At 44.3% G+C, this 13,492-nt stretch overlaps 1 protein-coding gene across 14 annotated transcripts in view; it reads right to left on the minus strand.

Annotated features, from left to right (window-relative positions):
* Nucleotides 1–1,405: 1,405 nt before the first annotated feature.
* The window catches only part of GATAD2A (GATA zinc finger domain containing 2A), a 72,484-nt gene continuing 60,397 nt past the window's right edge, over nucleotides 1,406–13,492 (minus strand). For 12 of the 14 annotated variants that reach the window (XM_087769331.1, XM_087769325.1, XM_087769320.1 and 9 more), the window contains 9 exons: nucleotides 12,264–12,393; nucleotides 11,596–11,727; nucleotides 9,942–10,031; nucleotides 7,744–7,875; nucleotides 6,421–6,588; nucleotides 5,291–5,570; nucleotides 4,464–4,753; nucleotides 3,431–3,617; nucleotides 1,406–2,467 (listed from right to left, as the gene is read on the minus strand). In XM_087769331.1, the coding sequence (XP_087625457.1) occupies nucleotides 2,337–2,467; nucleotides 3,431–3,617; nucleotides 4,464–4,753; nucleotides 5,291–5,570; nucleotides 6,421–6,588; nucleotides 7,744–7,875; nucleotides 9,942–10,031; nucleotides 11,596–11,727; nucleotides 12,264–12,393 (1,540 nt within the window). In that variant the 3' untranslated portion in view covers nucleotides 1,406–2,336. The remainder of the gene's footprint in view (nucleotides 2,468–3,430; nucleotides 3,618–4,463; nucleotides 4,754–5,290; nucleotides 5,571–6,420; nucleotides 6,589–7,743; nucleotides 7,876–9,941; nucleotides 10,032–11,595; nucleotides 11,728–12,263; nucleotides 12,394–13,492) is intronic. The other 2 variants (XM_087769321.1, XM_087769322.1) reach the window with 2 other exon arrangements.

Here is a 13,492-nt window from a genome sequence, read left to right on the forward strand (position 1 = left end):
AAATAAGTCTTCTCAATTATTTTCAGGCTTACTTTAAGTCTCCCCTAGCCATTGTGCCGAAATTAGAATTTACAAGCTGCTGTACTGAACCGGCGATATCCAAAAAGGTTTTGACATAGCTTTTAAAACAGGCAAGTTTAATACTTCTGCCCCTTTTTCCATTCCCCTTTTTTTCCAGCGTCAGCTGAAGCTAAAGCTACCCCGACACTGGAAACAAACTGTGAAGTTGTCCAGGCTTCCCAAAAAGGTATTTGAATTTTAGTTTGAGAAGTTTTGCTTGTTCTTTTTAAACAAATGCACTCTTCCCGGGTGATTTAACAGGGCTAGACATTGGCATCAATGATGAGATAACGCAGGCGTTTGTCAGAAGAGAGAAAAAAACCCCAAAAAACTCCACACAGGTAAGGAACTGAAACTTTTTCGTAATATTTCAAAGTGCAAAAATAAAATGCACTCAATTTCTCTCTCCACATCTCCAAATCCAAAATATCTTGGAATGAAAAGAAAAATTAAAACCTCAAACCAATTCCTCTCATTCCCATTTAGCTCTTAATATACATTTGTAAAACAAACAAAAAAACAAAGTCAAATTGAAATTCTAGGGCTTTATACAGCAACAAATACCATTTTGCAAAACTAGGTTTTCTATACTACTGAACAGTTTTCAAAGTGTCTAAATACCGATATTCACACAACAGAAGAGGGGCTAAAATGAACGAGTTCTCTTTTTCACTATGCGATAGTTAGATCTGAAGGGGGACAACCCTATACAGTTATTGGTTTGAAGTTCGATCTAACAGCAATGCTAAGAAAATAGATTCAGCACAGACTGAATAGTAACCCCTCCCCCCTTTTCTTTTATATATAGATATATAGATATATATATATAATTTTGCAAATAATTCTTATCAGCACTACTTCTAGTACTGATATGCAACATAAGTAGTAAGGCATGTATTTCTGCCACTTGAATTCAACTTTAATTTGGGAGAAGCACAGGGAAGAAGGAGGGAAGATGACGAGAAGAAGAAAGAGAACTGGACCTGATGGATGTGGGTTTAACCTGTGGAATCGGCAAAATGTATTAAAAACCACGTAGAAACCTGTCCTTAAAGCAGGGTTACCTAAAGCTCTATCAAAAATGAAATACTGAAGTGATGGACAGAGGAGCATGCTTGGTACGCCTGGAAGAACGGAGCTCTAGGGGGATGAAGGTAGGCAGTCCTGCCCCCAACGCGCCCAACGCGCGCTGGAACGGTCATCGGGCCACCGCAGCGCGGACCAGCAACAGCCGCTTCTCGGCAGGTATCGGCAGAGGAAGGAGCCTGCGACCGGACGGCAGCCTCCCGCTCCTCTGCGCCCTCCACTCGCCCTTTCTGATTGCGTGCAGCTTCTGGAATTCCTATTTCTTTTTTTTTTTTTTTTTTTTTTTTTTGAGTAAAATTGCTCAAAACAACGACAACAACAAAAACCCTCCGAAAAGAAAATAATCAAAAACAGTTTCACTTTTAAGTCTCTGGGAACGTATGAAAGGCCCAACTGCTCTTCGCTGAATTAGAAAGACTGCGCAAAGGTGTCTGTCTATTCAGTAAATTAGATTTTAGACTACCAACAGTTCAAAGTCTATTCAAAACAGAATCCAACAAAAGTGAGACTCCTGCACTGCTTCCCACCTACCAGACAAGTTTTGGTGGCAGCCAGTCCCTTAGAAAAAAAAACCATACTCAACTGGAATTTGAGTTTGCACTTATTTATCATTAGCTCATCATCAGAAGATTTTGAAACATTATAATCTGTAGACTGCCTTCCTGGCTGGAGGAGGGGCAGGGAAGAAAAGCAAACGTGAACTCGGCTCGCTAAATGCATCTGCAAGATCGGGCTGAAATTCCTCTCTCCTTGAACTGACATCCACGCTCGATCGTGAACGAACACCATGTTCCTGGTGAACGGGTACTTATTAATAAAGAAACCGAAGGCAGAGAGTCGTTTAGTCCTCCTTTTGTGCTGGTGACAAAAAAAATCCGAACTAAATACATAAAGCCGGGGGGGGGAAAAAAAAAAAAAAAAAAAAAAAGAATTCTTCCCCTTCCCTGACAGCCTTCATCATCAGTCAATCATAAGAATCTGATAACCAAATGAGCTTAAGTCTTTCCCACCCACGTGGTGTCATTTTCTCATAGCAGGGACAGCAGCACTCGATGGGATGAGGAGTGGTCTTCTTGCATCCTATAAAGCCTGGGGCATATCCAGCTGGGATTAAAGCAGATTCCACTGTAATGTGGTATAAAAAGGATGGCAGAAACAGGAAAAGTCTTCCTCTCGGGCATTCCTCTGCATTATTTCCACGTGGCGGACTGTGGGATGGACCGTGGGGGAATCATATCCAGGAGATATTCACGCTGGCGGTCTACTGCTGAAGACGACTTGTGCACAGCTAAACTAGGATTAACAAAAGGTAAAGCCCCACCTGACGAGATATAAAAGAGAAGAGAGAACGAGTGTCACAGTATGATAAAAACGTGAGACAAAACAGGGGCAAAAACACACTACTCTCATTCCTCCCCCATGAAAACGGATCATCTAAGGAAGGATGGGGCACTATTGGCCAGGAAGGTCAGACACCTTCAGAAGATGAAAGCTTCCAAAATCATCCGAACAAATAGGAGCAAGATTTGTACCAGAAATGAAGATTTGAGCAGGCCAGAGCTCTCTGCAATGAAATGATGTTTTAAATGATACATTAAGCTGTCAGGAATTAAAAAAAAAAAAAAAAAAAAAAAAAAAAAAAGAATTCATTCAATATTGGGCAAGAAAGTAGATCACAGAAGAGCTAGTCGCTACAGTGTTTCCTTCCTGGAGATCCTAATTATCATTTAAGAAAACAAACGACTCTTCTCAAGTCAGATTCTTATATATAAAAAAAGATTAGATGAGAATTTATAATTGCCATTTGTTCAAAGCAACAGCTTTAGTTATTTCAAATCCTGAGGAACGCTGGGAGTGTGCACTGCAGCCTTACCTAGAGCAAACCTCTATTTACTGTATGTTGCTTTCAGCAAAGAGAAAACACCAGTCAAAAGGAAACGACTGAATTAACTCCCAGAAACGAAGGACAAACTGCCGCAGCACGGTACCGGCTGTGCGTACGGACCCAGTGACGAACAGCCTGACATCACATCTATTTCGTCTGTTTATACGTGTGTAAAGCAGCAGTTTTTATTCGGTAGCACCACCTGATTGCTCCTTTTCGATGAGCATAAACCACACCAAAAGCAAGTGCCCACAACAATACGAAGAGCAAGGCCTCGGTACCATTGGGCTTTCATGCAGGAAGTGTCAAAGAGAAAGCATCCTTACCCAAAGAACTATGATTGTTGGACAGAGTGCAGCTAGTAAGTACAAAGAAAAGAAACTTTAGAGAAAAATCTACCTGTATTGATGGGAGTCTTCTTCCAGGCGGCAGCGCTGCCCTTGCTGACAGGTCTCTCAGCATGCTTACCTGGCCTACTCCCAAGTGCTGCTGCAGACGATGCATTCTGCAACTTGGGTGACTGGCTAAATGCATGCAACACTCCTCGCGGAGCTCCAGGAGGACCTCGAGACATCTGGCTAGAAGTCTGGCAAGAGAGCAAACGGTAAGACAGGCATAGCAGTGTTCTGTCTCTCAAGTGCAACAGCCTTGATGAACCTTTACTGCCCCTCTCTCCTTTCGAGGCTGCTTCTGCCAGGTCTGGAAGGCATTACTATAGTTTCAGAGCTGAAAACTTCCAAGACATCTCTACAACAAAATTCCTACTTCTGAAAGCACCTGTAAGGATGAGGAATTATAATCAACTGCAAAGCAGCAAAAAATGTGCTGTGTAAGCATCTCCGTACAGAGGCAGCACTCTACTTCCCTGTCCTAAATAACCAGTACCTCGATTATTTCAACTCAAAGCAGCACTTAAGTAGCTTCTGCCTTCCTCCAACTGAAAGGCGGTTTTACAAGATGTGCAAGATCCAGTCCCTGTCATGGATGGTTGCTACCATCACCTTAAAACTTCACAAGTAACATTATGTGCTCCTGGCTTAAGCCAATCATTCCCCCCCCCCATCTTGGGCCAATTTACTCTTGTGTATTTGGCACCGGAGCACCTTTTTACATTTGGTACCTCCTAAAAAAATTCAGGAACAGACTTTGCAGGATATGAGTTAAACACCCAGGATAATTACAATGACTCTGCAGAAAAACACCACTCTCTTCTGCTCTTCAGAACATAATTTAAATATCAGGTCCCCACATGACAAAAACCACTTTAACCAGCCCGGTTTTAAGCTTACGCTCAAAGACACACACTGTGGAGCTTAAATAAAGCAAGTTCATGCATCGGCTTCGTGCCTGCATACCAAACACTTGTGCTTGGAGCTGCGGGACCCTTGCCCCATCGTCACCAAGATCTGTTTTCTGGTGGAGGAAGCCGTACCTGCTTGAGCGAGTGGTGCTGCACTATGGGGTCTGACTTGGTCTGTACAGGAGACGCAGTCTGTTGCAGTATCCTTTGCTCAATCTCCTGCTCTTGCTGCAGTGCTTTTACGAAGGCAGCCTTCAGTCGGTTAGTGTGCTCGGCTTTCAAGGCCTTTTTCTGATTTGATGTCATGCAGGTTTCACACATAATGGTTCCGTTCTTCTCCTCCCTCCAACGGCAGGTGAAGTCAGTCTTACACTGAGCACACATATAGGGCTCGCGAGATGATACAGCAACCGAAACTTTACCTGCAGAACACAACCAGGTTAGCTCAGCTCCATCTGGGGCTTCTGTGAATGAGTAATACTTGAGAAACCTCAACATCCAGCATAAAAAACCCCAACAACCCCAAAGCAAACCCTCCGCCCTTAACTCCCCTCCGTCTGAAGCCTTCTGCATTACTACATCTTTAAACTCTTCACTTCTGCGAGTGTGTGTGTAGGTATCCAGCAGATACTTCTTTCGGTACTGGTTAGAGAATTTAGTGGTGATGGACAAATGAGTGGCTGATAGGAAGTCAACAGCTCTGGGGAGAACTGGATGCATTTTAGAGAAATCTTTACAATCAGTGCCTAGCCTATGAGAAATCATAACATTGTGAAATTTCAGAATTTTACACTTAAAACAGTTTGAAACATATTAAAAGAAGTGAATCCTAGATTTGACAGAGTGTGACAATTTAATCCTGCGACGCCTGAAACTCATTGCTGCCTGCTATTGAGATAAAATCCAGATGGGAAAGGTTCTCTCCTCGCCTGTGAGCCACATTTTTAACGCTATCTCACCTTGAGTTTCCAGCAAATTCTGCACAACTTCTTCCAACCCGACCAAGTAAATGAATTCGTTATTAGCTGCACTTGGCAGGAAGTTCATCTCTGGTGCAGGCGGCTTGGGAGGAGGGATCTCCAACAGCGTCTTCTCCAGCTGCTTCCGCAAGGCGAGCTTGGCGGCGGCTTGCCGGCTGGCCGGCGAGTCGTTGGAGTTGACGATGGAAGCGGCGCTGGTCGTAGTAGCGTTAGCCTGAGCGGATGTCACGGTTGTACCTTTGATTGAAGTTGGTGAAGCCTGGGAGGAAACACGACACAGCTTAGTGACAAACGCCAGGCGGTTCGGCACTTTGGGGACACGCGCTTTTCTCCAGCGAGAGGGAGGCAAGAGCAGCGCGGGCCCCAACGCTGCGCGGGGCTGTCTGTGTGCGATGAAGGCTGGCTGCTGGGGGCTACACCAAACCGCCTGCCGTAACTCTTACTTCTGTAGGTGACCAAGCAGACCACAATACATACGTTCACTGCAGCACCATACCTGTCATCTAACGCTCTAATTCTTTTTCTAAAGAACTTTATTTTTCTTTACTGATCATTTTTATAAGGCAATTTTAGAAATTCTAAAGAAAAAAAACAAAAAAGGAGTCCTTTTCCTTATGGTTTTGTCAAAGCACTGACTTTAAATTGCTTCCTTTATCGAAAGAACCTGTATACCAGCATCAGTGGTCGATGTTAAGTTGCTGCTTCAGCTTCTCTTCATGTTTCAAACAGGAGTGCTAACCCATTTTGAGCTCTGTTTACCAGAATGCTCATTTATGCTTCTTAAGGAAGACAGGGGGGAAAAAATAAAATTCTAATGGACAGCTTCATATTGAAATACCAAATGTGAAATGAGTTCAGTTCACTGAAATATGTATTTCTTCCCTATACTCTGTAATGCTTTTCTTCATTCCTCTGTACAGGAGGTGAATGTGAACAGAAAAAGGGACTGCATGGGAAGAACAAGGAGCAGTAATAAACCACCGCATCAGTTCAATGACAGCAGGCCACGCCGATTAGATACAGTAACCGGATAATCTGTAATTAAAACCATTTATCTGTCCCTCGGAGATGAATGTTACGTTTGGCACAAAATCCTTTCTGGAACTCACCTGCGGGATGTTGACAAGCAGGCTGGTGTTGGGGACGTTGGCGACGCGGATCAGCCCCTGCTGGATAATTCGCTGCCCCTGAATTTGTACGCTGGGGACCGATGCGCGCGGCGCCAGCAGCAGCGGAGGCGGCCCCGTGCTGGAGTGCTGTCGGATGTTGTGGATTTGCTGGGAAGACACAGAAATGGGCTGATGCAATGGTGCCATGAACGATGGGGAGGATTAGACAGTGGGAAGTAAGCGGTGGGAGTCGAATGGGATGGCACGAGACAGTGGAAATGAGGCAAGGCAGGGAACGCAAAGAAAGCGTGACAATTAACATCCGTGTCAAAACGCGGTGTTTTTCCCTTTCCCTCTGTCAAAATGAAACAAGTAGAACGTAACGTGAAAAGAGATGCTCGTATGTGAGCCCATCACATTATGACCAAAACAGCTGTGCCAAAAAAAAATTTAAGTTTCCAAGTTAAAGTTCTTTCAAAATGTATAGTTGTTAAGCCTGTTTCACTTTAAAGGCATTAGGAAAGCTACTTCTCAGAATGAGTTTTTCTCCATAATCAGAACAGAAAGAAAATGAAATACCAAATCTCTACCTTCCTCCTTAATGCTGGCTATGCAACAGATAAAAGCCGACCTTTCACTGCAAAATAAATCCTCATTTAACAAGGAAATATTTTTTTCCTGGTATCCCACGGAAGTCATAACTTTAGAAGACCGTATCAAATTGAACATTGCTTTCCTGCTCCTGTAGTGACACCGCTATTTTCTGTTATAGGCGATAAAGACCTTGCAAAGCAGCACTTTCAGACTTCCAGCTGACTATCTCATTTCAGCAGCTCTTATTCAATCGCAAGACAGACACAATGAGGAAAAAAAAGTGAGTTTTAGCATTTGAAAAGGTGAAATTGATATGACAGAAAGAATAATGGGGGGGGGGGCGGAAAAAAATGGAAGAACGAGGGATTGTGTTTCATTTTCTCTGCTGCCACTCTCCTAAAAAGCAGGTGAAGCTGTAAGCCCGTACATTAACTTTCATAATAAAGGCAAACAAACTGCTTTGGCGCAGCTAAGGGAAGCAGCTATTCAGGTAAGACGGTATCCTGCATCACCACAGCATTTTCTCTTGCTTCACTGGAAGCGTGATGGGACAGCACAGTGCCATAATGAACGATGCAGGATCTTTCAGCAGCAATACATCCAGCCATATTAAATAATTCCAGCAAGAACTTCATAGGTTTCCTCCAGACAAGCAGAAAGATGACTAAGAAAATAGGTAAGATGAATTAAGGAAAACCAGAGCGGATCTACCACAAGGTAAATACTCACCTGCGCTCCTCTGACAAGAGGTGGCATTACTATCTGCGTGTTTTGCTGAGTTCCCAGTTTTGAAGAAGCCTGCTGCCCTCCGCGGACCAAGGGAGGAGGAATAACAGTGCCTGGTATACGTGTAGAAGAGGTCTGCAAAACAGAAAATAGTTTACTCGCGTTGTTTTGTTCTGGTGTATTTATACACGTGCTCTCTTCTGCCGCTTAGCGTGCCGATAAAGCAGTATCTGAAATCTTACGCAGCAATACAGTCATACGTAAGGACGCGATGGCAGTCTGGCTACACACTCGGGGATTGTTCTTTCTCATCCTGCACGGAATTTAAAAGGTAAAGAGCAGTCCTGAACGACATTTTCACCTGCCCTCCCACCGCTGAAATTCAATAGCTCAAGAACTGCTGTATGAGACACACCAAAGAGGCACGCCATAACGCGAGTACGGGAGCAGGGGGTACACGAGAGCAGCTCTCCGCTCTGGCTGATGTGACGGATGCAGTAGCTGTCCTGAGCCCATGGAAATACTGGAGGACAAGAGAGGGCTGCGCTGGCTTCAGTGCAGTTAGTGCCAAAAAATAAAAAAATAAAAAAAAAGACAGACAAAAGTGTATTTTTGGGGGGAGTAAGAGAACGGGGAAATACAAACTGCTGTCTTCAAGGAGAAGCAGAGGGCAGACAGAAGTTGGAGATGCGGGAAGCTAGGGAGGTGAGCTGGCTGGGCACGTGCATGTATGCGGAAAGGGAAAAAAGAGACAGGAAAAGGGGAAAGCTTTAGAAAAATGAAAAAGAAAAGGAGTCAGGCTAACGACATTTGAAAAATTGCAGCCCATGCTTTTGGGGCTGCAGACTGCATTAAATCCTCAAAATTTCTCATGACGCTATAAAAGGTGATACGGCTTCACGCATCACTAACATTCCTGCAGACCACTAACGCTACGCAATCGAGCTCGAGAAGCACTCACTGCTCAAGAGCAACAAACCTCTCCATCCCACTCGCGTGGCTTTGCAGATCCTGCCACTTCCCTCGCTCAAGCCCCAAAGTGACTGCCACCTGCGAGGGAAGACTTCTAAAAACACTGAAGCTCCCGCTTTCACGGGTCACCATGCGTACGCACACGTACGTATTTAGGCAGGTGGGAAGTTTTAGCCGCTTCTGTTATGCCTTTCAACTGAAGGCCCAATGTTAACTCAAATCCTACACACAGGAATTAGTAGAGTTTTTAGAGCCAAGCGAAAGCAGTTGGAGGTTAGGTTAATTTGCCCAAAGACCGCAAATTAGACAGAATAACTTCAATTCTGGATTCTTAGCTCCCAGCTCTCTGCTCTGTCCAACCGAAGTTTCACTGATCGCTGAAGATTTAACTCGTGGTCCAGTTCCTCTGAAAGTGCTGTCTTCAGTGAAGGCAACTTGCCTCAAGGAAGAGACTACTCCAACTGACAGATTGCTTTAGGTTTTGTGAACGTTTCCTAAATGGATAGCGAATTTACCCCTTCCCTCGAGTATAGCGTTCTAGGGGATTTTGAAATGAAGAGTTGCCATTTTCCAAGTGAAAGCATTTTGTGCTGAAGCAGTTTTGAAATTTTTTTCGAATTAGCCCAAGGTAAATAACCAGAAATGTTTTAAATCCAAAAGCGAAACAAGATACTAGACTCCAGATGAAGATTAGCTTGACAGATGTCAATTGCCTCTGCTTATTTTTTTTTGTTTCTTCCCCAAGGCTTTCCAACATTTCATTTAATTTAGTCCGAACCCAGATCTTTCCTACCATCATGTGCCATTCAGCCACCAAGCCAAAAGAGAAAATCATATGATTCACTCAGCTCTTACAGTTAATCATACTGAGGGCACAATTAAGTCTCTCGAGGGTACGGCAACAGGCTGCCACAATATTTCTATGACGTAACTCCGGCATCCTCTTTCGCCAAAGGTCGTTAGTACTAGTATGGATGCATTTATCAGCAGAGTGGATCAGGATGATCAGCCACTGAAAAATAAGCTTATGAGAGTTATCTCCGTGTGACATCCTACTTTTATCTCCCACCCCAATCATTCTCAAAAAGCTTACAGTGGGGTTTCAGGAGTTAAACAAAAATTTCCACCTGGCTCCAAGCCATTGCTGTGATGGGACTGCCCTTCCTGTGCTGTGCACCTTCTGCTCTGCTCCGTGCCCTAAACCTGGCAGCCTGGCCCACCCCACTGACCTGGAGGGACGGCTTGCCAGCAGGAACGCTCTGCGGTCCCCGCACCAAGGGCGGAGGGGTGGCCACAGCACTCCCAGAGGAACCAGCAGGCTGGAAGAGGAAAAACCAGAAAGAAAGCAGACGAGTGTAAGGGTGTAAGCAGAATTACAGAAGCTAAGGGAATAAAAGCGTTTACCTCCTTGCGCCTCAGTAAGAGAATCTTCAAAGACTCTGGTTTTCCCCCTCCCCCATCCCTTTCTTCCTCCAAACATCTCAACATGCGTATTTACATGAAGAAATTATTAGGTAAGTATAGATAAGATTATACCAGGAGAATAAAAGAGCCTATACACCAACAGCAGAGCAACGTGGAAATCTATTTTAGCAGTCTCAGCTTAGAGCCCACTTCAGTCTTATCCACCATTACTACGAGTCTCAACCAACGAGGTTCAAGCATAACGCAAAGTGAAAAAAAGTTTCAGAAAAAGACTTCAGATATTAAGAAGTTTGGGATATGTCATTTCACCCTAGTTAGTTCAAACACCCAGAGCTCATTGCCCAGCGTTCAGCAGCGAGTTGAGCGATGCAAGTACTTGCGTTAGTTTTAATCCCATCTACTGAAGCACTCAGAAGTCCGGGAGACAGACGCCCATAGAACAACCAAAAGCAGCCAAGAGAGCTGTATTAACATCCATCTGCACCGTGAAGTGCACTTAAAATCTACACATCGCCCCCATCACAAAATCCATCAAGTCAGCATCACACGCTGTAAAATAAAATCGTTTAGTTGCCATTGTTACAGATATTTGAAATTTAGCCTCTGCCTTGATAGCAGCGCGTGGGGTGTTCGCACGCCCCCTCGCCTCCCACCCGCCTCTGCTCTTCTCCTGCCACCCTCCACCTCTCCCCCTTCGGTGCCAGCAGGAGCGGCACACGTAGCGAGCAGACCGAGCAACCGCTCTAACAAAAAGGTAGACTTTTTCTTCCCCGAGGAAAACAGTTCTCCTCCCAGCACTCTGGATATTGCGCGTGGTTGTGCGAGATGAGGGGTGGGGAGAAAAGAGGAGGAAGGGAAGGGAGCTCAGGGTGGGAGGGCTGAACCATTCCTTCCAGGGGCTGCCTGGATTTTTGGACGATGAAAGCGTGCAGCTAACCGCAGGCTTACTTCACCTGGTAAGACCTGGAATCCAGACCTGGGCTTCTGCCACGCAGCACAAAACACAGCCCTCGGCCGCCAGCTCCCAGAGTCTGGGGTTCAAACGCTTTAACTCTACCTGTCAGCACATTTGTTACGTGCAAGAACCTCCTCCAAATGTATTTCAGCAATCTCTACGTGGCATTAAGGACTGGACGGAGCGTTTAATAATTGGAAGTACATTACACTCATAAATGCATCTGAGTTTTAACAAAAAGGTCTTCAGCTTTTGAATATGGTTGGTAGGATAAACTGTCTTGTTGTTTGGTCTTGGCAAGACAAAAAAAGGAATTCCACAAAAAGGAACGGTTAACAGGATAAACCACTATAAACTTCATAAAGATTTTATGAAAAGTGAGATACGCTTTATTTGAAAGCTCTCATATGTTCCAAAGGTTATGGCAACTGCCACAGTTATTTACATTTCCCCCCCTCCATTTCAAAAAATGAGACGATATGTATCTGTAGGAAAATAAATACCTTCTGAGTAGTGGTCTCCTTCTGGATTTGACTTTGCCGTAACTTTTTCAATAAAACAAGCTTTGCTTCTTCTAACCGTAACTCTTCTTTTAGTTGTTTAATCATTCTCTCACGCTCCTCTGGACTGCTTTTCTGCAGGGCCAGGTACGGCGATAGAGGATGGGAAAACAGGGAGGGGAGAGAGGGAAAAGATAGATACCGTACAAGTTACGACAAGAACTTACAGCATTATAGTTGTCATGTATGTCTTAATATCACCGACATGCCTGCAATATATGGACACAAGCTGAGCGTGGAGAAAGAACTCAAAGGCAAAAAAAAAAGCTTTTGAGATATTTTCACCAGTAAAACAAGTAAACAAAGTCAAATGAAGAGTCAGACAACAAATCTGTGTTATGCCATACTGAATAAGGGACATTGCGTCCACTAAAAAGCCCATTCTGAAAAAGGTGCACTTTCGAAGCATATAAAAATCAAGGAGGTAAGAGCCTGAAAACAATAAAAACATCAGCCTTTAACAGGCTCAAGATTCCCTGCTTGCAAATCCATCCTTATAAAGCCACGTATCCACCCGACCCCACGATCGCGGTGCCTCCGTGGGAACAAGTGTCGTGTCTTCTTCTTTCTAGATGGCACAACTTAAAGTGTGTCAAGACAAGACGACTCACCATGAGCGCCTCCGTGTTGGTCTCTTTTAATGCTATTTTTGTTAAACCATTCATTCTAGGGCTAGAAGGTTCATTGTCAGATAACACTATAACATCCGGTGAGGGGACTCTCTTTTCTCTCTTTATTTCACTGCAAATCAAAAGAAAAATACAAAGAACGAGTTAATAAAAACAAGTAAACAACTACTTCGTGCTGCAAGGTAACATTATTTACAACCTCCTGCTAGATTAATCCTGAATCTCTCAATTCTGAACAAACATGGACGAGTTCAATCAATTTCTATTCTCCTTGGGGATATTAAGCTTCCCAGGCCATGAGGCAAGATGCAGCCGCAACATATAGGAATGGTGAATTCCTTCAAATTCGAAGCTTTTCCATCAGCCACTTCACCCCCCTTAGAAGACACGGAGGCTTCCCGGGGCTCCGCTTGCAGCAGGGGAAGACCACATCCCACCCCTCATCCAGGGACAAACAGGTCACTTGCTGCTTCTCTTGAATGTCCTGACAGACAGACAAAACCATACCCCCCTTTTCTTTTTCCTTTCCTAATGCAAATATTTCTAAGTTGTGACTTTCCCCACCCAAGTTACTGAATCTGAAGGAAACCCAACACAAACAATTCACGTCTATTCACTTACCCAAGTACTTTATGGCATGATTTTCTTTCTACACCAACACTACTAAATTATCTTCTGCTATTTACAGCGGAAACCTGTAACAGTCTCAACAGACGGACACATCCACGCAACTTCATCGAAAACCACTGAAACAAACCCAGACTTATACTGATTTTAACTCTTTATTTCGCTTTAATGCTCAGTGCCTTGAGTAATGGCTGTACCTTCCACCTGAATTCCTGACAATAAATTACCTCTCGGCTCCATCGCCTACGATTATCATATGAGAACAGAATCTTAGACTACGTGAACCAAAGGGGACAGGGATGACGCGGTGTGACAACAGACGCCAGTGCCTCCCCTCTGCTGCACAAGCTGTAACTCTCAGATCACCTTTGGTACCAGGATTTGGGATTTCAAGCTACAAAGCGTAAGTATTTCAGAGCAAGATTTGCAGCATGTGATTGCTGAGAGGTTTAGCAGGAGCTTCACAGGACCGGGACAGCAAAGTCTTCTGCACTGCCCAGGACACGACGACAGTGCTTGAGAAAGGGAAGAATTTTAGGAGAATGCAACACAAGTAATTGTTTTGGTTTTCTTGTAACCCAAAG

This window comes from Nipponia nippon, unplaced genomic scaffold (assembly GCF_047370975.1).
Source record: "Nipponia nippon isolate SJK-2023a ecotype South Korea unplaced genomic scaffold, ASM4737097v1 scaffold_31, whole genome shotgun sequence".
In the NCBI taxonomy this organism is placed as follows: domain Eukaryota; kingdom Metazoa; phylum Chordata; class Aves; order Pelecaniformes; family Threskiornithidae; genus Nipponia; species Nipponia nippon.